This window comes from Phlebotomus argentipes, unplaced genomic scaffold (assembly GCF_947086385.1).
Source record: "Phlebotomus argentipes unplaced genomic scaffold, Phlebotomus argentipes genome assembly contig_15, whole genome shotgun sequence".
Lineage (NCBI taxonomy): Eukaryota > Metazoa > Arthropoda > Insecta > Diptera > Psychodidae > Phlebotomus > Phlebotomus argentipes.
The window spans coordinates 16,279,227-16,306,433 of record NW_026776181.1 but is presented as its reverse complement, the minus strand read 5'-3'; the positions used below and the strand labels follow the sequence as shown (position 1 = coordinate 16,306,433).

At 45.1% G+C, this 27,207-nt stretch overlaps 5 protein-coding genes across 5 annotated transcripts; 2 read left to right on the top strand and 3 right to left on the bottom strand.

Moving 5' to 3' along the window:
- Positions 1-1,054: 1,054 nt before the first annotated feature.
- On the top strand, positions 1,055-5,089 carry LOC132261528 (uncharacterized). The gene is made up of 7 exons (XM_059760375.1): positions 1,055-1,324; positions 1,945-2,129; positions 2,244-2,370; positions 2,433-2,576; positions 3,174-4,517; positions 4,574-4,765; positions 4,830-5,089. The coding sequence occupies exons 2-7, from the start codon at positions 2,001-2,003 to the stop codon at positions 4,976-4,978; spliced, it is 2,085 nt and encodes a 694-aa protein (XP_059616358.1). The 5' UTR covers positions 1,055-1,324; positions 1,945-2,000; the 3' UTR covers positions 4,979-5,089.
- A 388-nt stretch (positions 5,090-5,477) lies between these two features.
- LOC132262506 (uncharacterized) lies at positions 5,478-8,948 on the top strand. The gene is made up of 4 exons (XM_059761786.1): positions 5,478-5,603; positions 5,841-6,111; positions 6,174-7,586; positions 7,645-8,948. Exons 1-4 carry the CDS (start codon positions 5,478-5,480, stop codon positions 7,809-7,811), a joined length of 1,977 nt encoding a protein of 658 aa, XP_059617769.1. The 3' UTR covers positions 7,812-8,948.
- A 4-nt stretch (positions 8,949-8,952) lies between these two features.
- On the bottom strand, positions 8,953-12,301 carry LOC132262505 (uncharacterized). Its single transcript, XM_059761785.1, has 4 exons — positions 11,935-12,301; positions 10,140-11,882; positions 9,639-9,751; positions 8,953-9,578 (listed from the first exon to the last, which is right to left on the bottom strand). The coding sequence occupies exons 1-4, from the start codon at positions 12,299-12,301 to the stop codon at positions 9,501-9,503; spliced, it is 2,301 nt and encodes a 766-aa protein (XP_059617768.1). The 3' UTR covers positions 8,953-9,500.
- A 9,534-nt stretch (positions 12,302-21,835) lies between these two features.
- LOC132261448 (fatty acid hydroxylase domain-containing protein 2) lies at positions 21,836-25,345 on the bottom strand. The gene is made up of 5 exons (XM_059760271.1): positions 25,174-25,345; positions 24,474-24,643; positions 23,541-23,614; positions 22,272-22,902; positions 21,836-22,213 (listed from the first exon to the last, which is right to left on the bottom strand). The coding sequence occupies exons 2-5, from the start codon at positions 24,605-24,607 to the stop codon at positions 22,057-22,059; spliced, it is 996 nt and encodes a 331-aa protein (XP_059616254.1). The 5' UTR covers positions 24,608-24,643; positions 25,174-25,345; the 3' UTR covers positions 21,836-22,056.
- Positions 25,346-25,494: 149 nt separating this feature from the next.
- LOC132262504 (clusterin-associated protein 1) lies at positions 25,495-27,023 on the bottom strand. Its single transcript, XM_059761784.1, has 5 exons — positions 27,002-27,023; positions 26,727-26,938; positions 26,503-26,670; positions 25,666-26,446; positions 25,495-25,598 (listed from the first exon to the last, which is right to left on the bottom strand). Exons 1-5 carry the CDS (start codon positions 27,021-27,023, stop codon positions 25,495-25,497), a joined length of 1,287 nt encoding a protein of 428 aa, XP_059617767.1.
- Between the last annotated feature and the right edge of the window lie 184 nt (positions 27,024-27,207).

The following is a 27,207-nucleotide window of genomic DNA, read 5'->3' as shown; positions in this document are numbered from 1 at the left end:
CAAAAAAGACGATTTTATCCAAACAAGTTCTAAAAATCAACTTTTCACAATTTTCATTGGCTTTTCTTTAACATTTTCAAGTAAAAAACCTAAAAGATGTGAGAAATATTCACTTAAAATCTTAGATCATTTTAGGATACAATCTCAAATGGCATTTGAGGTGTTTGACTGCAATTTTAAGACAGTTTTTCTAAGAAGAAACTGTTCATAATTTATCATAAAATGCATTGAGAATTATGTTGAAATACGGCGAACTATTTTTCACACATAATCTCAACTGTTTAATTAAGGAACGTTAAACAAGTTCTGGCAAAAACATTTTGATTGCCTAACAAATTAGTATAATTCACATTATTCTTGTTAATTTGATGATGAAGAACAAATAAGAATAGTAATAAATTGTTTTTCTTCCTCTATTTTATCACTGGAAAATTTCTCTCACTTAACAACATGCTAAACAGTTTGATCTCAGGCAAAGGAGAAGTACTTAAAACCTTCTTCTTTTTTGGTGTTATTCAACTCCAAGAAGTGAAAAGAATTGGCGCAAAAACACTTCCAATGCGAAGATCAATTTCGCCTGCCTTTAGGCGCTTCGCATTTGCCATACTTCCAATGACACACATTTTTCAAATCTTCACGTCTTCATATCTCCTTCAGACAATGCGTAGACGCAATAAAAGCAATTAATCCGTCACAAGTTCATGTGTGATAAGATATCAGCACTCGATAAGCAATCCATCGTGGGCGGAGGCAACATAATTATGCTGTCTGTTGACGCTGAGCACCTGGAAAAGTACCACAACAGCGCAATATTGTCAGCCAAGGAATCCCTCCTCATGACTAAGAGCGCGTCTGAGGTGTCTAAGGTCAGCTATTATTGTAGTTTTCCACAGTGTCGCATTATTTTCGGCCAGCGCGAAAATGCCCAGTCGTGAGAAAATGTGAATGTGTTGGCGGAAAAAAATACACTGATTGTCTTTATTGCTCTGTATAACATTGTATATATCCAGCAGATAAGAACTTTTCAAAGCGCGAATCTTATAATTGAGCTGCTTCGAGAGGCACTCAATTAGTTCAGCACAGTTCGTCACGAGGGGAAGCACGCGCTGGTCCCGTCTATTATCGCATTTTTTCCTCTCACAATCTCTGGTCAAACTGATATTCTAAATAGCTCGCGCTCCTCAACTGTGAAAGTGTTAATGAAATGCTGTAAATCAACGTGCATGATCGCGATCGATAAGCCGTGTTCAGTGAGTGAATTTTCCAGTGATAAGATTGCAAGTGAAAAGGCTGACAGACTCGCTGAAGTCATAACAGTTTTATGGTAAATGTTTCCAGAAAGAAATAAATAAATATATTTAAATGTGTGAAGCAAGAATGTTGGAAGATCACTTAGAGGAAAAATCGTTGCACGATTTGTTGCGTCGAAGACCAATTTGTGAAGCCCCATTAAATCTAATGGATCTTTAATATTCAATTCAAGCTAATCACAGAGTTGTGGTTAAAGGAAAAAAAAAACCGACTTCCAAGTAGAACTTTCCAATTGTTCTCACGTTTTTCGAGTGACTCAAGATCATGCAACACTGGCGATGTGAATGCTGGAGGAAAAGGACAAATTCTCCAATGAAATGTCACTGGGGAATGTTTTCCGCTATCAGTTCTAGATTAACTCCCGCTAAAGTGTGTTATTGAGTTTTTCTAGGCGCTTTGAGTGTCTAATAAAGTTAAGAGTGTCTTATTGTTGAGTCATAAATCATTTTTCAGCAATTATATCACGCCTGAAAGAGATGCCAATTTACGCGCATGGCTTAATTGCACCTCTCGTGATTGCGAAGTGTCGTCTGCAGAGTTTTATCACCACACGTTTCACAAGCTCAGAATCCTCAGAATGATCTTCTGTTGACGATTGATCTCCGCTAAAAATCCTCCCTGTGATCTTTGCAGTGCGCGCGCTCGTCAAAATAAACACTTCCATGTGACATCAAAGACGCGCAGAAATCATGGAGACGATCAAGAAGAATGATCAAAAGGCGAAGAAGAAGATCAACAGATCGCAGCTGGGGCCGAACTTTGTTCCAGCCGACGGCGGCTGGGGATGGATTGTGGCAATTGCAGCGGGATTCTCAAATGTAAAGTGTAAACATTCGTGACCTCTGCTGTGCTATCGCGGATTTTCGCGAACACTACACAGAGGTCACTTGACTCCCCATCTCAACTGATAAGGATTCTAAATCTGGTTTCAGCTGTGCGCCCTTCCCGTCCTCCAGCAATTTGGGCTGCTGTTCAGGGAACGCATGTCGGCACTCGAGATCAGCAGCTCGCAGATCACGACGATCATCAACATGAATCAGTGCCTGACGTCGTGTATCGGTGAGTGTCTCTCTCTCCCATCTCGGCGGACTTATCTTGGACTATCTCTCTTTCGTCACCAGGTCTGGCCAATGGGCCTCTCTTCCGGCGCTTTACCTACCGCCAAGTGGCCTATGGCGCGGCACTTGTGATCGTGACGGGCCTCATTCTCACGTCACTCGCGGACTCCTTTATCACATACCTCTTCACGTTCTCAGTGCTCTACGGTGAGTAGCGCTCCAAATGATCCCTAAATTCAATCTTCTCCCCTTCCCAGCGAGCCAAAATAGCTAAGAATAAGGAGTTAATTGAGCTAAGAAGTGCTGAGATTACTGAGCTAAAATTAGAGCAGCACAAAATGTGCTGAGCCGAAGTATTCAGCGATCGCAGCGGATGATCGGCGTCAGCTAATTTTTCATCAATTTTCTTAGCATTCTTCAGAATTTCCCGAATTTTGAGCTTTTTTCTGATAAAAATTAAGCAGGAAAACAAGAAGTCCAACTTTCATGGACTTCCCTTCATTTTTGAAGGGATTTGCAAGGTGCTCTTTATACAATTCACTTGAGTGTTGTAATCGCGAAGTATATTATTGAAATGGCATGGTTTTACTTAATGCGACATCTATGCATTTAAGTGCGCATCACTACTTTGACTGGTTGCCGCTACGTTCGCTAGTGGATCAACCCAATGGCTCCAATTTGAGCGGAATTTAGCACAAAAATCAACTAAATAAAGCGCAACTTTTAAGATTTAGTATTTTGTGCTCTCTGGATCCAATCATGCCTTCTCAAAAGATTTGCAAATACCCTTTTTTCTCTCTCCAGGACTCGGCACTGGCGTGTCAATGTCAGCCAATGCGCTCGCGCTCAACACGTACTTCAGGGAGAAGCGTCGCATGGCCACCAGCTTCTCCTGGACAGTGACTGCCCTGGGGCCCATCGTCTTGCCGCACTTGATCACGTACACCCTCGATGAGTATGGGATTCAAGGTTCCGTATTGATATTTGCGGGCATCGCTTGCCACACATTTGCAACTGCGTCCATTTTTCAGCCTGCGCAGTGGCACAGTCGCACGCCCGGCGGCGACCAGGAAAATTTGCTCCAGAAGACCGCCAAGGATGCCAATGAGGAGTGCGCGTATTGCAAGAGTCTCAAGGCGAGACAGAACGGAGGATTTCCCTACTTGTACAACTCCGACGATCCCAATGTCACGGGATACGAGATCACGGATCCGGGAACGCCAATGTTGGCTCTGGCCAATGACGGATGGTATTCCGGATCGGGCATGAGATCGGCTTATGGCTCGAAGTGGTCGCTGACGTCGCAGAAGACGGGAAAATTGGATGTGGAGTCCAAGAAGACCTCAGCCAAAGCCTCTACACAAAATCTCGTGCTCTCCAGTCGACCTTCTTATGTGAATCTTGGTGAAATGGCCGGAAGACGCGATCGTCGACCCACGAAGCCCATGATTGAGGAGGTTGAGGTGGAGGATTGTCCGAGTCACAAAGCTCCGCAGGATTTGTCGGAAATGGAGAAATCCACAATTCCTCCAACTCCAGCTGTTTTCCTCCAACTGCCAACGTCTGAGGAAGCGAAGTACATTCGAGACAACTACAGTCTTCGATCTCTGAGGAATCCACCTGAATTCGATCGTCGCCGGAAGTCCAACACTTTCAGTGTGGAAAAGGAGGTGCTGAAGGAAGCCTCCCGGCGTCTTGAGATCTATCTGAATGACGGCAGGAAGAAGAGCGCAGGCGGAGACAAGTGCACCTGCGAGAAGGGCATCAAGACGCCAAACAACAGCCTGAAAGATGAACCGATGGAGTGCAATGACAAGGATGAGGAGGAGATTGACGAGAAGAAGTTCACACTTATGCAGAAGATTGTGATTTTCTTCGATCTGGACTTACTCAAAGACTTCACTTATGTCAATCTCATGGTTGGCATCACAGTGGCTAATTTCGCGGAGATCAACTTTAGCATCCTTACGCCGTTTATCCTGGGAGACTTTGGCTACAGCAAGAAGGAGACGGCCTTGCTGATGTCCTTGCTGGCTGGAATGGACATCGGAGTGAGATTCTTCATCCCATTCGTGGCGGGAAGAATTGGATGGGACAACAAGACTTTCTTCCTCTTTGGAGTCCTGGGAATGGCCATGGGAAGAGTAGGTGAGTTGAGAGAAGGACATGAGTTGAGCGGACATAATTTCTCCACTTTTTACTAGTCTTGGCGCATTTTCAATCCTTCTGGATTGTTGTGGCGGTTTTCTGCTGCATTGGACTGGGAAAAGGACTCAGGACTGTCTTCATGGCGCTCGTATTACCAAGCTACGTTCCTCTGGATCGACTTCCTGCCGCCACAGGACTGCAACTGCTGTTCGCAGGGATATTTTACTTCGCCGTCGGACCATTAGTCGGTAAGATCTTTAACAATTCTTCACACTTTCTCAGAAATTGTCAATGAATTTCCTGGATTCACAGGTTTGATAAGGGACGCCACTGACTTCCCCACAACTCTTCACTGCCTCAATGTCGCCACGTACTTAACAGCACTGTCCTGGGGATTCGAGAAGTACCTGCAATGGCGCCGGGAGAGACTCAAGAAGCGCCAACTCGAGAGTGATAGTTAGGATATTTCTCGCGGTCTGTGATCACTGGAAAAGACTTGTAGGAAAAGAGTGGACATTCTGTGAGATAGTTTTAAGTCTGTAGATGTGCAATAAAATCTTAATGCGTTTCTGTCGTCACGCACGTGTTTTCTTAATGGTGATGCAGCAAATATTTCAATGACAATTCGCGCGATGCGACAACCCACAGAAAATGCAATTAACTTCCCCTTCCAGTATTTGATAGTTTGTGGGTGAAGAAGTGGCAAACAGAGATTCGATTTCCACACACTCACGATTCACCCATTCACTGATAAATTTATCAGCTTTTTTCGGGTTCCCTGGGCAGCAGTGATAGCACACCGGAGGCTCTATCGCGCGTTTAATCATAGAAAATCTATCGAGAAGTCAACTCGCACTGTGATTAAGTCAGCACCTGACCTGATCGTTCTCCTGGTGTAAAATGCGTGATTTCTGTACTCCCTGAAGCTCTTCCTTGTGTGTTTCTTCTCTGGTGGATAGAATGGGCGTGAGGGAGCAAGTGATAGTGGAAGAGGCGGAAGAGTCCGTCGAGAAGGAGGAGATCAAGAAGATTCCTCCCGATGGCGGTTGGGGATTCGTGGTGGTCATTGCGTACGGACTGGCGAATGTGAGTAAATAGAGTGACCCAATTACTAATCGAAAAATTCCAATAAAGCCCTTGACCTCCAGCGCGATATAAATCCTCCTGACAATTGACGAATTGTCTTTCATTTATCTACGATAACTCCTTATCGTTCCTCCCTCGGCGGTATCTCGATCGATTGCAATGTGGCTCAAGCGCGAGATTATCGCACATTGCAAGATAAAGTGAGCGCCAGAAAGTGATTTGTTGCTCCTCACGCAGGGCATTGTGATTCCGGTGCTGCAGAGCTTCGGCCTGATCTACAATGATCAGTTCAAGGCGATGCAGCTGACCGCAACCGACTCAGCCCTGATCGTCAATGTGGCGTCCGCGGTGGGAATGGGCATGGGCCTCTTCAATGGGCCACTGCTGCGGATTTATGGCTACAGGAAAGTGAGCGTGGCGTCTGGAGTATTCTTCTCCGTTGGACTCATTCTCACCTCGTGGGCCTCAACTTTCACTCACTTCATCATCACCTACAGTATTCTAACAGGTAAAGAGAGACAGAGACTCAATGACTTCACTGTGATTCCCCGCGAAATCTTCCTTTTTCAGCCATCGGCTTCGGGATGGCCACTTCGGGATTCTCCCTCGCGCTCAACTCGTACTTCGTGGCGCGGAGGAATAAGGCTGTGGGCATCGCGATCACCCTCACAGGCCTCGGGCCGATATTGTTTCCTCAGCTGGTGTCACTGCTCCTTGCCAATTATGGCGTTCAGGGAACTGTTCTGATCATCGGCGCTGTCTCTCTCCACATCGTCTTGGCGGGATTGCTTCTGCAGCCCATCGAATGGCACATGATTGAGGGGAAATCCACTCACAGTCGTCCTGAAGAGAAGGAGAAAATCCCCAGAGAAATAGAAATGCAGGAGCGTCCAAGAATGGCTGCAACATCAGACAGTCTGCCAAGAAAGACTCCGGAAAAGATAGAAGAACTCTGGGAATTCCCATCGGACGATGAGCAAATGTACCTGGAGTATCCCTACAGAAGGATCTCCATTGATCACAATGCAGACACGCAAAGTATTTACGGCTTTGAAGTCATTCCCATGAAGATCGACTGCACATTGTGCTCGCGAAGTCCTGGCGTTCCTCCGGTGAGGAAATGCGCCACTTTCACCGATCTCGAGCGTGTGAGGAGCGACATGGGAAGTCCTCCGCCGTCTCCTGGACCACTCAGTGCCATTCCCAAGAAGCGCTGGTTCGAAACCGGCTCCCTGGACACGGTGAATCTCGGCAGTTCCGTGAAGATATTCGACGAGAAGTTCCACGAGTTGAAAGATCCGCGCCGGAGTCATCCTGGCAGTCGCCGGAGCAGCTTCATGAAGATGTCAGGTGTGACAGAGGAGGAGGAACAAGAGGGGCTGGTGAATGGGAAGGGACAAGGGACGAAGCAGCCACTGAACAGATCCATGAGCACTGAGAGCTACTATGCAAATCTGCCCGTCCGGAAGCCAGCGAAGAAAGTCTTCCGGCAGTATTTGCGTCGCGTGGTGAAGTTCTTCGATCTGGATCTGCTCAAGGATCCCATCTATGTCAATCTGATGCTGGGCATGTCCGTGGCAATCTTCGCAGAACTCAACTTCTCCCTCTTCACACCCTTCATTCTGGCCGACATGGACTTCAACACTGACCAGATCGCCGCTGTTATGACTCTGCTGGGCATCGCCGATCTCGTCTTCCGCTTCCTGGCGCCCTTCATCGGGGACTACTTCCATCAGTCCGCGCGACGAATGTACGTTTACAGCCTCGTGTTGCTGATCATCGGACGGTCAATGGTTCCCTTCGCACACACGTACTTCTGGATGCTGGGCGTTGGCTTCTTCCTGGGCGTGGCCAAGGGCGTGCGATCGGTCTACATGAGCCTGGTCATTCCCAGTTACATCAGCATCGAGAGATTGGCCTCAGCGTCGGGCATTCAGATGGTGACAAATGGCATTCTCCTGCTCACATTCGGACCTTTGATGGGTGAGTCACTTCGCAGACAATCTCTCAATTGGCTTCTCACTGCTTCCCATCCTTTCAGGCATCATCAGAGACGTTTCCGGGAGCTACGTTCACTGCATCATCTTCATCAATCTCGTGACCGCCACAACGCTAATCATGTGGGCAATTGAGATGATCTACCTTAAACACCGCAAAACGCCCGCCTCAGCGGCCTCCAATTCCAGCCAGAAGAATGGGAAGCAATAAGTCTTCCGACGTAGATTTGATGGCACACAAACTACTCCTCACAATGGCCATGGGAGACAACATTATTTCCCAAGTGTGGCGGCAAGAAAATTCTCAGTGAATTTCTCCGCGGCGAGAAAGTCAAGCGAAAAAGTGACTTATGAAAATCAATGAAAGCCCAACAATGCCAAAGAAGAGTCTTGTGTGCGTAGTAAAGTAAGTCAGGAAAATTGATTTATTTCCCATCACAATAATCTCTCTCTTTCTCTCTTTCTTGTGCCTGATTGAGTGATTTGCCAGTGGCTTCTTTTTCTTAAATGGTTTTGCTGTGTGCGATGATGTTGGGAAGAGTGATGATGATCATGAGAGAAATAAAGGTGTATTTTTAATTGCTGAGTTACACATTTTTCTTGTTATTATTGTCTTTCCTCCTTCGTCAATTATATACCTCTTTACACACATTGTCTTAAATGCCGCGCACTTAAATTATACTGCGCCATCGCGCGTTCCTCTTTTCTCCATCGAAATTGCATTTTATATGTACAAACACACATCAAATTCAATTGGAAAATGATCTCCGCAAGAAGATATACACAAAGTAATGCTCTCGCGCGGGATTATTCAATTTGAGAGAAATTGAAATAAACATATACACATGATTGTGGGAAGTTTTTGCCCAGGTGAGAGACAGTGTCGCGCACGCACTGAGGAAAATTACACTCTCTTTCCTCGCTGTGCCCGAAACAAAGACTGCGCGAAATCATCAACTTCAGTCGGGCTCAGATGCTTATGGTTTGAGCAAAATGAGGAATGTGCGAATGTTATGCTTTACAAAAGTTAATGAAGACGCGCATTGTTGCTTGTCGCCATCATGTTGCAGTGTACTTTGAGACTGAGATTATCCTAAAGTATTATTTTACTCTTATTCTACACATTAACAATAATCACCTCCTTTTCTGCCGCCTCTCGAATTAACTTATTGCCAAGGGAGAGATAATATGCCCTAAATCTGTACACCACTTCTGAACACTTCCACTTCCATGCGATATTTCCGCAAGAATCGACTTAAGAACGCATTTTTGGACATCTTTTCCGACCATAACCTCAAAAGTATCTAAAAGATCTTCAAAAACTCTGTTTCGAAGCATTCTAGATCACAAAATGAACTTAAAACTGCTGATTCAGAGTCAAAATTGTCTAAAATGCTTTTTAAAAGAACATTTTCCAAATTTAAATGACTATTTTTGAGGTTATGTTCCTATTTCAATACAATTTGCAGTGTTTCTTGTGTAATAAATATTGTAAATGCTTTTTGGTGATTTTTCTATATTGAGCAAAAGAATTGATGTGCTAGAATGCGAATTATTCACTAAATCTGTCCTTGATTCGTTACATAACCTAGAAAAAAGATTTTTCTGATGGATTCTGCGTGAAAATCGAAGGAAATCCAAAGAATTGGCGCAATTTGTCAGTAAAATAAGCACTCACGAAAGAAAAAATTGTAAGCTTTTGAACACTTCCACTTCTTAAGCACTTCTGCTGATCTGTACACCACTTCTGACTGTATTATCTCCCCCTTGCTTATTACTTATAGAAAGATTGTTCCATATTTTCCTATCAAGTTCATATTGCAAGAATTTTTTGTCACTTTTATCAGTCTCCCAATTATTTTTCTCTTTCACTCTCTTTATATCAATTGTCTTCTGGGCTCTATCGAGCGTCTCTCCTGTCCAGGATGTTCTCTGTGAACTTCTTCCTGCTCGGCGATGGTGTGATTATTGTGATTTTCTGCAAGAATTTGCGGAACTTAGAAGTCATCAACTGATCCTCATCACATCGATCACTCACCCTCGAGGACACTTCGTCCTGCTCCTCTGAAGACACATTCACGAACGGCGAATCGGCCAATTTGCCAAACAACTCGGGCACGTACGGCGTCGGCTGACTCTGAAGACTATTAACTGGTTTTTTGAAGAGAGAGAGAAAAGAGGCGATCAATTAACAGTGAGAAAATACACCTCATTTTATTGAGTGAAATTCTATGCAAGTTTTGCTCCCAACAATCGCCCAAGGCACTTCGATGGATTTTCACCCGAAAACAGACTCACGGATTAAGGCCTCTTTCTACTCGGAACGATCTATTGAAGGCATTCACACGATCGACATTCGAAAGAGCGGTGATTAAGCCAAATAGCCTCTTATCTCAATCGCGATATCGGATTTTTCTTTCATGAGTCTCATGCTGAGAAGGGCTAAAGATCTACTCTACTCAGTGCAGGTGAACAGAAGTGCTGGCAAAAGCCTCTGAACCTGATTGCGAGAGCGTCAATCCCAAGATGTAGGACGTACTTCCTGCTGATGAGGCGCCGGGCGTCGGCCGGCTGCCCAGATTGAAGCGCGGCGACTTGAAGCCCGCCGGCTCCTGGCGCGCCGGCTGCGGCGTCACCACGTAGATCTTCTCCTGCGTGAGCGGAGAGATGGCCACCTTGAGATGTCCCCACAGCGGCGGATTGATCTCCGTCTTGTAGTCCTCGTCGTGCTGCACCTCGTTGTCCTCGATGGCCTCCGTGGCTTGCCTGATGACCTCATCCGCCGAGCTCTCGTCAGACTGCGGGAGCTCGTAAGAGGTCGCGTCGTAGTCCAGGGTGGTTTCCAGGGTGGTGGTCTGGTAGTACAGCTCGTCCATCGATGGCGTTGTGAGATACTCATCGGGGATCTTCTTCGATGGCGCCAGGAGGGAGATTGTGCTGGCCTTGTGAGGCTCAGCGGCGAATTCCTGCTCCGTCCAGTCGTCAATGTTCTTCTGCAGAGTCACCAGATCGAAGGGCAGTGGCGAGATCTTTGCCACGTCTTTCTCATTCCTCAGCAGCTCGCGAATGTTAATTGTGGGCTTCACGATTCTGCTGAGGAAGCGCGTGGTTTTGTGCGAGGGCGTCTGAGTGGCTGTGATGTACTGCGTCTCCTCCTCGGCATGGAACTCCTGGCCATTGTGGGCATTGGACCACTTGCTGAAGTCCCGCAGCGAGGGAATCTTGATTTCACCCTCTCGGATGAAGTCATCAGCCGTTTTGAAGGGTTGAGGGTGGTTATTGGACGTGTAGGGAATGATGATCTGGATCTGCTTCGGCCTCTTCGTGATCAGATTGATACTGTCCACAGGCAGTGGCGGCGGAGGAGGCTCCAGACCAGATTTGGCCCCGCTCGCCTCAACCGAGGACGACGTTGGCCTCAGAGGTTCTCTGTACGGAGAGAATGTCGTCCATGGAGTGGTTGTGGGCAGCCAGGGAGTGTGATCTGGCCTCTGCGACACCCTCAAATCGCTGGGATCTCGCGTGAAGGGCTTCGGAGGATTCCCACTCTTGATGGCATGGAATATGGGCGAGTCCAGGAGATTCTTCGGCGTATCTCGGTCCTTCTTCAACGGGATTCTCTTCCCACTCTCCGAGGCAGCTTGAATCACAGCCCGCACATCGTCTTCGGTGAAATTGAAGGTCTCCGGCGGCGCCACAACCACTGTTTCCCGCGTGTCCAGGAAGTTGTCGTAGTTGTCAAAGTTGTCCTGCTGCACGGTGATGTTGTGAGAGGAAGCTGCTGTGTAGCTGTCCGTGCTCTCTTCGTGATCCACGATAATCGGCTGGGAGATGTACTTCTGGTTCGAGGGCGCCACCAACTCAACAATCGGCGAGCTGACTTCCACAACCTCCGGAGGAATTGTGGTGAGAATCGCAGGTTGTACAGACTGGACCGGCTGAACCATGGGATTCGGGAAGCTGACAGAAGATGTGAACTGCACCAGCGGAATGCTCTTGATGATCTCGAAGTCCGTCTGCAGATCGTTGTAGTGCTCCTTGGAGACAAGTCTCTGTCCTGGAGACATTGTGGGCGCGAATGTCTCAACCTGCGACTGAGGATCGAAGCTTGTGGTGGGATCTGCTCCAGTTGGGAACCTCGCAGCTGGGCGAGGGTAGTGATATCCTCCGGTGTTCTGTGCAGGAGGAAGATACAGTCTGTTCCCACCAGGATTGTTGGGCTTCTCCACATTTGTCCCAATGATGATGTTGGTGATCTTGGCGGCTCCTGTGCCATCTGTAACTGCAGATTGCCAGGATTAGCATTCGAAGTGAGAAAGAGAAAAGGAGCTTACCTTTGCCGGATGAGAATGGTTTGTAGTCGTAGAGAGGCGGAATGGGCGTGACGCTCAAGTTAGGCACTGGAATGGGCACCAGCTGGTGCTGCCTCTGGTCCTGTATGGGCAGGAGCTGACGCGGAGGCAGGTACTCGGGACTCGTGACTCCTGCCACCGCTGGAGGAGGCGTGAACCTAGGATCGGCCTGCAAATTCACTTGCTGCGACCACACCGGAGCCACCGGAGCCTGCTGCTTGGCCGGCGGCAGATAGGCGTTCTGCAGGGGCGCCGGATGGTAGTTGTAGGGCGCCTGCTGCTGCTCCTGCACCTTGTCCGGCCGGTTCACCGGGATCTCGGCGCCATTGTACATTGGCACCCATGGCATTTTGTTGCACGGGAAGTACTCAGGCCCGCTCACCGGCTGCTGCTGTACTTGGGGCGCGTGCGAGAGCGCGGGGAGCGCGTGAGAGTGCGCGGGAACCGTGTAGGAGTTCACCGGATAAGCGGTCTGCACGGAGGCGTCCGAGGAGACTTGCGAGGATCGCTCGGTGTTGCGATACTTCGCGGGAGGAACCTGAGTCTGCACTGGCTGGGGCGCCAGGGGGCGTTTGGTGTAGCCGAAGCCGAAGAAGCTGGCGATGCGCTGCAGGAAGGACGGCTCAATCTGGCGCTGTGGCAGCTGGCCAGGTGCAAAGTGGCCGGGAATCTGCAGTGGCGGCGGCTGGAGGTTGTCTGGCGGGCCGGGAGCGTATCGCGGGGACGATGCTGTGTCTGGTGCTGGAGTTCCGGCTGCCAGTGCGACTGACAGTGCGCCCAGAAAGACCAGACTCGTTGCCACATGCCTCCAATTGATAAGCTGCAGAGGAGAAAGAAAGGCCTATAAATCACACCGACTAAGATAAATCACTGAATTAATTTCCAGATGGCTTGAAGAAATCACCAAAGCCACTTCTTGGAAGAGAAATTGTCACACACCCATAAATTGATACAATTCAACAATATAATCTTGAGACATTTTCGCTCAATTCTATGTGCGTTTTTCCCGCCAAAATTCCACATCTCTCGCGGCATTTCCGCCACTTATCGATGATGCGGCTAATTGGTAATTTTGCCCGCTGATATCGTAAATAAAAGTGATATTCCACAGCAGACGCTATGTGTATGGAAAACAGCCTCGGATGTAGGAGACTAGGTCGCAAAGAGAGTCTCGCGAGTGTGAGAAATTCCCGAGCAAACACCACAACATACAATGTCTTGATACAGTCGATGGGGAAATATTGTTTCATTGAGTCGAGGAGAGATCATTGAATTCATTTAACTCTTCTCACTCGCGAGGAATTATTTATTAATTTCCTCCCGCTCTTCAGAAGCACTCTCACAATTGGAGAGAAGCATGAAATTCCCAATTTTTCTGATCGTTCACGAGAGAATTCAACAGAATCTCTTCGATCTGAAGAGATTCACCGGCAAGTCTTCAAGAGCACACAACCAACCTTGACTGTGATCTTGGAGGCATTTTAATTTCACTCTCACACTCATTCTGGCGCGTCCACAAGAAGTGTTAAGTGCCAAGGCAATCTCCGGAGAATGGAGATGCGATTCGTTCTGGAACGAAGACCTCCAGCGGCGACTTCCCATGCGAAATCACATCACAAAACCAGAGCAAAAGCCCCGCGAGAGATGCTCAAGAGAATGACTCAATTGCCAGTCTTGTTGAATACAATGGAAAGTGTAATTGGGAGTGTCGGTGGATATCATACAATCCACGGATGAATCAGAGAGGATTTATCGAATCTCCGTGGGTATTTTGGTGCGAAAAAAAAACACCAATTTGTCCATCAATCAAGAGCCACCATAATAGTGAGACTTTTGGACTGGTTTATTGGAGGAAAGTTTAAGATTATTTTGGTAATAGACAAGAGAGATAGTGTCGCGAAATGACATTTTTATGGAAATTACTTTCGCCACTCCAATTGAGGCTTTTCGGAGGATTTTTCCCCTCAAAAAAGAACGTGCGGTAAAAGCTTGCTTATATAGCCAATTGAACGGAATCATGTAAATACTTCACACACTCATGGCTAAATTCATAAAGTATTAAAAATCAATTTCCGATCAGCCACACTAAACGATTTCATAACCAATTTTGATAATTAGGCACAGAGTGTTATCAAATCCACGATGGAAAGCGGAAGAGCGCGCGCTTCCACAGAGATTGGACAATTGTGAGCATAAAATTGATGTCAAAGAGCTTCTCCTCAGGCCAGTTATCATGCATAAATCTCATTGTCCCTCAACTATAATTCATAAATTAGCCTCACTGAGTGGCACAAAATTTCACGAGCGTGCGGAAAAAGACGACATTTTTAGGATGTTATAAATAAGATCACGATAAACACCATTTTTTTTTCAGAGACAATATTCCCATCATTATGCAAATGACGCACCTCTTCGCTGGCTTAACACCTCTTGGCAAAGTGGAAGGAGGATTATTGGTTTTTCAGGCTGTGTTGATCAAGTGAAGATTCACCGAAGGAAAGCGAAATGAGATGGAATAAATTAATAAATCGTGTATAAAATTGACATGAGCTACAGGTGAGAGATTTGCATACACCTTTTTCCACATCGCGCAATGGCTTTTCTTGCGCGTGGCTTTCGCTCGCGATTAATTACAATTTATGGACATCCAATTGGTGGTGAACAATTAATCAGTGCGGGTTTTTTTTTGTCTTTCTTCGATTGCTGAGTGAATTTGTCGCGGTTTCATCAAATACTGTTTGCCCTTCTCACAGTCAATCTTATCTTTTCTTTGGCATTTTCACCCAATTATGAGGAGAAGGAATGATGTGTGATGTGGCGGAAATGCTGTTATTGTTTTTACTGCAAACACACTCACACCTCAGAATCTTCAATATATGGGAATTCAATGAGTGAAATTTTCTCGTGAAGTCTTTTTCTAACATCAAACACACCTTCCACGGCGCGCGCAATTCCGAGCGTCTTGGCGTGGTAAAAAAAAAAAGAAGACTACAAAATTGCCAGTTGGTGGATTTGCAAGAGAGGCCAGGAAAAGCGAGAATCATCTTTTTAACCTTGTTTTGTCGGCCGCGTGCAATTTCATGTGATAATTTTTGATTTGATGTTTGATTAATGAGAAAATCCCATTCAAAGCGTGTGTGTGTGGACTTATTTCTCAAAGCAATGGATGGCAAACAGAATGTTTCTCTTAATTTAATTGTTCAATTGAACGTGCGGCCGGAGCAAGAAGTCGATTGGTATTTGATTAACAGCGCGATTCTTCTAATCGACACTCAATCAATCAAGCCACTGTGGACTTGTAGGCTGTGCTGGTCGAGAGAAAAGTAATCAATCTCCGAGAAATTCATCACAAAAGGCCTTCATTGTTGAAGAAAACTCATTAGATATTTCAATTTTGTCTCACTCCAATTTTTCATGCTAATCAACTTGGGCGCGTGTGTAAATTGAAAATGCCCAAAATTACAAATCCTCCCTCAGAAAAATTTCACATCAGCCCGGCCGGAACGCGGGTCAAGCATCATCTCGCGCGGGTTTTGGATCAATTGGGAGCAGATTTAATGAGCAATTGACTTACAATTTTTCATGAGATCCGGCAAGAGTGTCTCCGGAGATACAAATTCTGGTCCTCTTGTGTGAGAGATCAAATTAAAGTGAATTTTATTGCAAGTTCGCGATGAAAGTCTCTCTCTTTCTCTCTCTCCTAAAAGTTGTAATTAAATTGAACACGGATTTTCGTATGGAGAGTCAAATTTGTGTGAAGAATTCAGTGAACGTGACATTTCAACAAACTGGATACAATTTCTTTTACTGCTTCTGGCTTTTCTTCAACTGTTGCACAAAAAAAATTGTGCGCCGATTTAATATGATATTGGCGCGAGTTGTGAGCTTATCATTTGGCTGCCTTTTTTGGCCAAGATTGTGTGACTTGTTAGGCTGGCTGAAGTGAAATTAATGTGATGCATTGGTGGCTCTTCTTCTTCTTGGAGATTTCTCCTTCAGTCGCTAGACAAAGACGCCGAGAGACAGTGTGATGCACCTGATTTTATAATACAATAATTTTCACATGGCGCAAACAATGAGATACAAGTAAATTTAATGGTGTTTTAGGGTCTCTTCTTCTTCTTCTCTCGCTCTTGGGAGGAAATCGCGGACGTTGGGAGAAATTTTGGACACTCCTAATCGTCCTCATGGCGCATCCTGTGACTCCTAATTGCCTTCGTGTGCCACGAAAATGACATTTTCAACAGGTGGCGGAGGAAAAGTGCGCCGCTGGGAGAAAGAACTTTCTCAATCGATGCGGAGTATTTATGAATTTAATTATATTTGCCCAGAAGAGAAGCCAAAGACACGCACTTTTCGAGCCACCAACATATCAGCGAAGACGACGAAGATAATCTGATCCAATCAACGAGAAATCGAATTAATTTCACCGGCATTTACATAAATATGTGCATCAGCGCTAAAATTGTCTCTTTCTCAGCGCGAGAGAGTGAAAAGTGGATCAAAGTTGGAGGACATACCATTGTATATATAGTTTTGTTTTGCTATGTTTATTCCTAAAAGATGCTGCTTTGCTCCTTCTTCGCGCTGGCCTTCTTGCACTGTTCTCACTGTTCACCCAATCACTCTCTGCCTCATCACGAGATCATCACACATTGTCAAGTTGATCCTTTGCTTAATCCTGATGCGAGGATTGTCCTGAGCTCCTCTCTCTCGCTCGCACTCACTTTACCATTGTTGGTTGGCAATCGAGTTAGATTTTTGAAATCCCAACGACTTAAAGCGATCTTTTCGCACCTTTTTGCTGAAGAAAATCACAGAAAAAAAAACACTCGAAAATTGCACGAAACGCCTCAATTGAGCCACTCACGGACAGACAGTGAAAGAGTGGACCGACGCGACCGACACACGACGCAGAAGTAAAATGATGAGAAGACTTTTATCGCTTTATACCTCACTGACCCATTTCCAATCCACTTCTACTCTTCTTTGAGACGGCGAAGTTCGTGCGTCGATCGCTGCCTCATGGCAACTGCACGATGCCATCGAGACAGGGCTAATATGGCCATTTTTTCCCGACACTCGCGCTAAACTTCACTTTTTTCCTCCACTAACTTTTCCCTCTGTCATTTACTTTCTCACCTGGAGATTTACGGCCGCGGCGGGCTGAGGAATTGTGGCCCCCGTGGAATGCGTTCTGCCGCGAGGAGTGCGCGACAACAGACAATTTATGCATGGAACAATGACCAACAAATAGATGATTGTTTAGGAAAAGATCACCCTGAGAATTGTCCCATGCCGAGAGATGTCTTGTTCGACGAAATTACCGGGAATAAATTAAAATCACATCTAAAGTCATTTGGAGACTCTCAGCAGTTTTCTGTGGAAGGAATTCTCTCTCTCGAGAGAGAGATTTACCGAGAAGTCTTCGCGCTTGCTTAAGATACTCAAAGAATTGATTCAGTCCATCAACTATCTCTGGCACTGAAGAGAATGCTTAAAGGGACAGCAAGGGGGATATTAAGTCAATCTAAGGCATAAAGCTTCTTATATTGTAGGTTTGAAATACGTTAATTTCATAGGCCAAAAAGTATTTCTTCCTCTCTGAATTGTACATCACTTTCCCACTGTATAATATCTCCCCCTTGAGGGACAGAAGATCGGGTTCTTTAATAGAAATTCAACATTAATTAAACAATTGATTCTGTCTTCATTTGCCTTCCAACGCATCCTAAGGTGAAGTGCTTTTACGACGTAAGATTTCGCTCTCAACATCTGCTTATAAATCATCCCCTCAATCCCTCATCTTCAGTCAAGTCTTCAGTCCACTTGAGAGCTCACAACTTGGCTCACAATCGTCTAATTGATTGAATAACAGAAGAAGAGGTCTCCGCTTGATTGCTCGGCCAGACAATCCAATAAATTGAGAGGGATCTCAGATTCTTTCCCATCATCCTTCGCGTGATTTCCTTGGGGCATTGGCAGGTGGACAAAAAACGTCCCTCGCCCAGGTAGAATTGATGAAGAGTGACGGTGAGATTACGCCAGGGTGTGTTATTGTTCGTGAAGCGGCTTTCGGTTTCATCGCGGGCAAAGTGAGGCAAAAACCGCACTCAATCCGGAAAGATTGAGCGAAGACGTGGAGGAAATCAATAAATATTTCACACATAATAATGCACTGGTTGTACAACGACGAATATCAATGAAGAATTCACATTGCATCATCTTCATCAGGGGCGCATCGATGTGGAGATTTGTCTGGGAAGGAAGTGGGGCAGAAGTGATCTGAGCGCTTCCAGACAGAAAATACACGAGAAGATAAATCGAGGGCTGAGAAGGGAGGAATCTCAGCGCGCATCGAAAGGGATGAGGATAATGAGAAGGGAGTCGTCAATCAACTTTCCACGCCGCGGACGCACCCTTTGATGTTTCCTGATCGCGTCAAGGCTTCCCTGGGAAGAACTGTGGAATGCGTTGTGGCGTTTTCTCAGCTCTCAAGCGCGCTCAGTCATGCCTCGGAAATATTCATTATTCTCTCTAATGGATTTGCTTTGCGGGTGCCATTGAGCGAGATGAGATGTTTGTGGGTGGAAAAAAAGGAAAAGTCTGTCACGTTGTGCTGCCCCAAGAGATCACTTCAATTTTCGCCGAGGCCACAAACATACAAAATAGAAACGTGCCAAATTGCAGCTCATTGTAGATTCACTGTGTGTAGTCGCGCCGAGAGTCTGGGCAGGAGAAAAGAGAAGCCCAAGATGTACGTGCTGAATCTCCAGAGAGACGCCAAACAATGATCAGTGTTTCACTGGGACACTTCCCATCGAGCTTCCACTCTTTTGCGACTCTGTTTGGCACTCTTGACGATGCTAATGACAAGATCTCTGCCGCTGTTACGAGATGTCTTGGAGATCCACTGCACAGATGATGCGCGACTGACCCTCTTTCTCACCAACCCAATGTGCCTTTGCTGTGGAAAATACACATGCAGAAGAAATGGCTGAAATATGTGCGAATTTTTAATGAAAATATTGCCGCGATTGAGTCATTAATCTCAGCGGGATTGCTTTGATGGCAGAGAGAACCCTTCCTCGCGTGACATGATGGGGAATTTCTTGATCTTCAGATGACAAGAAGTGGTGTTTTCTCTTTCGCATCAATATGAGTTATTAGCAACATTTTCGCTGGAGAGATGCTAAAATTTTCAGTGGAATCACAAGATTTAAAGCATTGTAAATCCTCATTTGTTCAAATAGATAAAATAAATATTTAATCCCGGCATGATGTGAAAGATAATTAGACTTTCTACTAAATATCCAAAAAGAGATTTCATTTGTAATGAAATCAAATTTATAAATATGTTTATTCAGTGACTAAAAATTTATTTTGTCAGATACAAAATGATGAGCAATTTCAAGCTGAAAAAAAGAGTTGCAAAATAATGCGGATATTAAACAATTTTATGGGAGAAACGTCGTGTGTTGGCCTCTAAGAATCTTCCACCATAAATTGATCCACTTTTTCTCCACTGAAACATTCATGATGTATACTCACAGCCTTGGCATTGAGAGAAAAATGTGACTCATTGAATAAGAGATGAAGAAGCGCATGGAATTTGGATCAAAAAGTATCCAAAAGGTAAATTGCTCCAAATGATACTGATTTACATTCCTTCTCTATGGCTTTTCGGCAAAAAAAAACACTTTTGAATTATATCAGGCGCAGAAATGAGAGCTCTGATAAATGACTTTGTGAGTAAAAATATATTTCATCCATAAGTGGTTGGAAAATGAGGAATAAATTTCGCCGGGAAGACTTTCTATAATCCCAACTTTGTGGCTCGAGGGATTTTTTCGGGCTATTTTTCAGTGACTTTGATGGATTTTCAGATGAAATTCGGGATGACGTAAGGCCAAAACAGAGTCTTTTCACGTACAAAATTGCAATTTGAACGACAAAATGACCATTAAAAGTTTCTCAAAGCAATTTCCTATTTTGAATACAAATTAGGCGGTATTATTCAATATTATTTACTTGACAAAATTTATGAGATATTAGCAAACAAATTGCAATTTGCCCAGAATATTTATTGCACTCTGACAGAGCTTTGGGGCAAAAATTGCACACAGGAAAAGCTCCATGATATTATTGTGTGGGATTATATAATGGCAAAGACGCGCACGTCTTCATCAGATGTCCCTCAAATATACTCTGATCGTCACAATTGGCTGATTTCTTTGACTCACTTTCACTGCAGGTCACAATCTTGCCAAACTTCTGGATGCATCGCGAGTGAGGAATTCGCAATGAGGCAAATGAAGTGTTCCTGTGCATATTCTTAGCTCAGTTCAATTACAATTCAAAACCACTGCACGACATTCTCATCACGATTCGTGCGATATCTTCCAACAATGTGCCAGAGAAATACCCAAGGGGCGGATAATATGGTTGGAAGAGGTGTACACTTCTTCGGAAAGTGTTGGGAAGTGTTTTAAAATTCAATTTAATTTCCCAAATTTGAGAAATTCATTCCATTTTTCATGGTTTTCTCGCGCTCTTCTCCGCATCACCCTCAGTGCTGCCTCTACCGTCAAATAATGCCAACAGCGAGAATCTCGTCAGAAGGAGAAGGACGCCATGACAGTGGTATTTCCGCCGTGTTTTGCTGGTTGATATAAGGAATTTGACTTACAGTTCTTTCTTTTAGCGACTCGGATATGATTTGAGGCTCTAATTTGACAAAATATTGCAAAGAAATATGTATTGTTAAGGCAAAATTTCCAGAATTTGACTTGAACGACCGTTGCAAACATAATCTCTACGATATCTCATCGATTTCCGTATAAAATAGACATATTGCAAGATTCTTAACACTTAAAAACAGATTTTCCTTTTCATAATCTACGAAAGAGACGAAAATAAGTGTTTGTAGTGTCAGAAATCAATCATACGAACTTGGAGGTGTTTGGAAGTGGTGTACACATTTCAGACAAATTATCTCCGCCTTGGAAATACCGAGAACTGCGGCGGAGAAAAGTGCCATTCGCAGATTTGCAAATGCCTTGAAGGTCTCGCGAGGCGTATTCGCCATCTGTGTAAGTCTTTCACTGGAGCAACAGCGAGTGGAAAAACTGCGCAAGAAGAATCTCTAATGGAGGCGAAATTAATTGATGGTGGCGAATGGAAATTCACCGCGAGATTTTACTGCCAATCCAATTTCTTAGGCTCATTTGGTATTCAACAAAGGGGGATTTCGGCGTGCACTTGGCCGTGTTGAGGTCTCAATGTGACAGAGAAAAAGTGCTTTTTTTCGGTGTGGAGAAAGGACAGCAAATTACACCTGTTTAGCGCAGTGCTGAAAAGGTGTGATTTGAGACGATGAAAGAGATTTATAGTGCGTAGATTTTGGGGCTATTCGACACTCTCGCAGATCGTCGAGATAGAGTTGGAAGAAATTGTCACTGTGGGTGTTCTTCTCGGCAGGTTTCAGAGGAATTCCAGTCTCTCTTTGTGCCTTCTTGCGAAAGTTTGATAACTTCGTCTCACATTCGGGAAAAGTTCAATGGAAATGTAATTAATTTTCCCCACCCAAAAATTCTGTCAAAGTGTAACAAACATTGCAGAATTCTTCGAACTCTGAAAATGAAAATTTCGCACAAATATTCTCTGTTATTACTTTCTCTCTGGTGTTTATTATTCTTCAACTTACCTTTCTTTATTTACTTCCTAAAAATATCCATGCAACATTCAGGCGTTTTCTGTCTCGAACAGCAAAATTTTCGCCTGAAAATAGCTGAAATAAAACTCTTCATCAAGTTTGAAAATCAACAGAAAATACAGTGGCGAAAACTTGAATAGAATCACCTCAGCAAAATAAAAGTCACAATTAAGCTCTCACATTTAAACGCACCAAATTTATTCATCGTGCATCGAAAAAAAAAGCCCCACAAGCGAAAGAAACGTTTAAAGACTTTTTGGGTGTCGCGTGACCAGTATAAGAATGTGTCGTTCGTCCCTATGTTTTCTTCCTCTCCTGTATAATCTTCTAGCTATCACAATATTTACTTAATCACAAGAAATCTCTGTGTCATTTTCTGCGTTGTCTGATTACATGGACTTCTTGGGTGAATCCGGGAAAGCCTCGCGTGGCGGCGTGAAGCTCAGCATCATGATGTGCCTGGCGTAGGCTTTGGTGTGTCGGAAGAGAGAATCTGTGCCGTGCAGACGATCCAGGACGCCCAGGACGCCGAAGCAGTTGTTGAATCTGCAAGAGAGACGGCAAATTGAGACACTGAAGAGTGCTGGAAGGTGTGTGAAAGTACTTGAGATGGTGGAAGTCGTGAGCTTCCGGGCTCGGAAAGAAGGGCAAATGGTAGCCGGAGTGAGCATTGAGGGTGGACAGGATGGCCAGGGAGAACCAGAGCCAGGCCGTGGCCACGTGGCTGCCCATGATCAGCACGCCCAGGAAGGGCGGCAGCAGATTGCTGAAGACGTGCTCGATCGGATGGCAATAGACTGCCGTGACGGAGATTGGTGCTGTCCACTCGTGATGCTGCTTGTGGATGAACTTGTAGATGTGCTTGCTGTGCAGCAGCCGATGGGAGTAGTAGAAGCCAATCTCCTCCACCAGGATGCACACGGCCAACTCCAGCAGCACCCAGTGGAACGTGGGCAGCTCGCGATTGGGCACAATTCCCCTGAACGTCATCACCTTGTACGCCAGGAGATTCATCGGAATGCCCACCACGAACTGGTTGATCAGCACCGTCACGATGACTTCCATGAGTCTCTTCCTGTCCACGGGCTCGTTCGTGCCCGGCTGGATCTTGTAGCGCCGCAGCACGGCCGGCTTGTTCGTCAAGTCCATGATGGTGTACAGGCCGCCGAAGAACCAGTAGACGAAGATCGTGAGCGCCGTGCTGCCCACGACCCACAGCGTGAAGTCATCCTCGCCTGCGAACAGCAAATTCACTATCAGCGGGCCAATGCGAGGGCAAAACGCCACTCGGATGGGGAGAGCTTTATCAGTGTTAAGTGTCACGCTCTTGTGCCAATTACCGCGCAAAAATCAATAGCCAGCAATTAATCCTCAGCACATTGGCAGAGGCGCTGAGAAATCACACACTTAATCATTCAAATTAATCTGTTGTCGACTAAGGAAAAAAGCGCAATCATTTTGTACTTTGATCCCCCATAGAATGTGCGAAAAAAGAAGCAAAGAAGAAGAGGTCAAGTAGTCTCAAGAGATTCATGATATTATGGTCTAAAATTACATGTTTGTTTGATAACTTTTGTGATATGAATATTTCCTCTTATGTTTGTCGAGGTTTTTCCCCCAAATTCGCCACATTTAACTTTCATTCACTATGACTTTGACCTTCTTAACTGAAATTCGGATTGCAATGCGTGTAATTTGAGCTTCTGGAGCTTTTCCGAGTGATCTTTGCACACCTTCAATTCCCAGTCAATTAACTTTGCTCACAAACACACACGAAAGACACTCTGCGATCGGTAAGAAGGTGTGTGTGCGTGTTATGAAAGAGCTTTAATAAAGTGTGGCAAGAAACAAACATCAAACTTTCAATATTTACCTGTTATGTCGAGGAATTTGTCCCACTGCGATTGCCAGAAGTCTCCAGAGGCGCCCCAGAAGCGCTGAAGATGCCTTGCGGGTAAATCAAAGGGTTCAGGAAAGATTGACTTGGACATTCTGTGTGCTTAAGAGTCTTTTCTAACGGTATGAATGGCACTTTAAACTACGTGGCTTGAGTTGATGAGTACTTTTCTGCGCAGATTTCAAGAATTCTCAGCTTAGACGTTGTCCTTATCTCAATATCCACCGCGTTATCGAATCCCTTTTTACATTATAACAATTTGCAAGCCACAATTATGATGATAACAACTGAAAAACCACGAGATCGCGAGCTGAGAATCTTGCTCGATCGCCGATCATCACGCAACTAAACAAGCAAGAATGGCTTTGTGACTGAGCTGCTATTTGTCTCTTCTTTATACTGTATAAGCGAAGGAGAATATAACACTCTCTGTTTGATTCACTGTGCATTTGAGAGGCGATCTCTCGCGTGTCTCCGCACACATTCGCGCAAACACTGAGTGTACAAATCATCTGTGGAGATGTTAATTAAGCGGCAATTGAAGCGTCGATTTGCGATATGGAACTCCGCGGACAAATGTGGTTGTGATTCATGCCTTTCTGGGCTCTCATTTTCCTCCTTTGTTGCACCAATTTGTTGTCATTCTTTCAGTGTGAATCGCGTGAATTGACTGGGATTAAAACCACTCTCAGTCTGAGGACACATGCACTGCTGAAGCAAATTCTGAGACTCAAGTTCGGAAGTAAGAATTTAGGCTGACGACACGCGATTTTTCATCAAGTTTCTTTGCATACATAATCACAAATGAATTTCTTAATGCTGTGAATTTTAATTGAGGAAAATTTCCACGCAACTGACGCGCAATTCATTGATAAATTGACTCGTGTGGGGAAAATGGTTTAAACTCACCAAGTGAGGGTGTTTCGAAAGGCTGCAAATCCCACGAGAAGCGAGCTCAGGATGAAGAGGACACTGTAGAGGGATGAAAGGACGTTTGGCCTTTGGATCGCCAAGGAATTTCCAGCCGAATTCTGTCGCTCCATTTCAGCGAGATTTTCTCAATTTCCTCAATTTTATATCTGGCAATAAAAAGAGCCACAATTAATGTGGTGAAAAGAACAGTCTTCATCTGGGCGCAAAACACTCAATGTGAACCTCTTATCACATCTCAATTGAGGGGGGATTTAAGTGAGAGATTAGCTAATTCCCAAGAGTGTACGATAATGGAGCAAACAAAAGCCATCGTGAGGTGAATAATCGATGGCAATAGCATGTTGAAATAATGGAATTGCAGGTAAAAATCAATTTAATTGACTACATTTCTCTGTACTTTTCCACTTCCTCGCACTGAATTATTCACTTCAGACACACATTAAGGGTTGCTGCAGAGAACATGAATATTTAAAACATAGCATTCAAGTGGGTGGGAAAGATTCTCATTGACAAACGTGTCGAATTCCCTTTGGGGAATAAATATTTTGTGCAGGATTTTCTACAATGCGTTTAAAGAAAGAGACCCTGAAAACCGCATTGATTTTCCATCAAAATCCACCCTGACCGGACGATACAACTATATTGCCACTGGAAAGTTGAGAACAATGCCACTCACCTCTTTACTAGACAATATCCTTCACTGGGAATTTTCACTCTTTTCACTAGACAAACTGCCGCGAGAGTTTTGGACTTGGAGCTTTTCTGTTTAACTTTATACCGACACTGTTCTGCGTCGCATTTTCTTGGGTTTCTCTTCGCGTCGCGGTATCAAAATATTTGTGGGCAGCGCACAAATGCCAACGTTGCGATAAGAAAGTCCGTCTGTGGATGTGAAAGGGGAAGAAAAAGGTGGAAAGTGGAAAATACTCAATGCTCATGCGTTGCTTTGAAATTTGAGTGACCATCGAAACGTTTTATTGGAATATCTCAAATGTCCTCAAAAGTCTTCATCGCTCTGATCCTGACGGACACTCTTGGCTCCTTCTCTCGCCAGATTAGCCAGACTGTCGCTGTCGTCATCGTCTGATGGGATTTCGTCGCCTATTCAAAAGAAATATCAAGAATAAACCTCACAATTCCCCAAAACTCTCCGTTTAAGCAATCTCACCATCGAAATCCTGCATGTCCAGTTCACTATCCGTGTCATCGGATCCTAGGGAACTGTCGAAGCGATTCTCCCTGGCTGTTGTGCCGCCCATCGCTCCAATCACTCTCCTTTCGCCGCGATTCATGGCGCCAGTTCGGATCCTCAATCGATTCGCTGACTGCTTCCTGGCCACAATTTCCGGCTCCTTTCGGGCCGTTTCGTCTCTCCCCTTCGCCACGTCGTCCTTCAGGCGCATCATGTTGTCCTCCTCCTCGTCATCACTGTCCAGCAGTCCTTCGGGCAGAACTGTCATTGAGTTCTCCGCGGCATTTCTCTGCTGAGGAGACTCCAAAGCGGCCTCAATGCTGGAATCTCTGTTGCCCAGGGAATTCTTGAGCGCATCAACAGAGCGATGGCGCGTCAAGTAGATGTCAAACAGTCCATTCAACTCCTCCTCGAGCTTCTCAAATTCCTCCAGATAAGATGGGCGCACTTTCTGCAGCGCCAGCAGTCTCTGCCTGCTCCTGTCCAGCTCCTGTTGCTTCCGCTGCAGGCGAGAGTTGAGATTCGTCACTTCCTCGCGCGATTGCTCCAAATAGGACTTTGCTGACTGCACTTTGCCCTGCATACTCGCGAAGGAGGACACCAAAGCATGCTCAACACTGGACAGTTCCATTGGGCGATTGGCCTGATGCTCTCTGGTCTCCTTGTTGAGTGGCTCCTTGCCTAGCAGATCATACAGCGAAGCTCCTCTGTTCGTCAGCTCAGTCGAGAGTTCTCGCACTCGTCGCAGATCTTCAATCTACAAGATATTGTGGGTTAAATTGCTGGCAAAAGATGGTTTAGATTACAATTTACCTTGTCTGATAAGTCAATTTCATTGGCACTCTTCACTTCATCTTCCTGAGCTTTAACATCATTCGGCGCGTGGATGAGAACTGAGGTAATCTTGAGCAGTTCCTTAGCTGAAGCCACAGAACTTGCATAGAGTTTCCTGGGATTGACTTTAATCCCAGCCTTTGTAATCTGAAAAATCCAACCAATTTACCCAGGAATCTGCGGAGGAAAGTGTGTTTGCTTACAAAGAATTCCGAAGCTGCTCGGATGAGAAGAACTCTTTCAGCTTCAGTTTCTGTTCCACCAAGAAGAATTGTTCCTGGTTCCAGTCTTGCTGCCAACCAATTGAGCACGCTGGCGACAATCTTGAAGCTCGAAGCACTTCCGTAGGGCGTGTAGAGGGCCGACATGGGGAAGAAGTCTGGATAGCCCAGGAGCTTCAGGTGCTCTGTGAGGTCTAAAAGACACAAAAACACTTAGAAAATATCCAGAAAATTCCCTTTCTTCCCTCCAAAATCACCTCTTACGTCGTTGAAAGTCATTTTTCCAGAAAAGACTGATATTTGTTGATAGTTGAGTTGCCTGGGAAACAACCAAATACTGCCGCAGGAGTTCACAAAGTTCTTTCACATTCGCTCTTTTTACATCCTTTTTCAACTCCTGCAGAGTGAAAGTAAATTTTTCACACCTCAATATAGGAAAAGAAGTGGAAAATATGAACCTGAT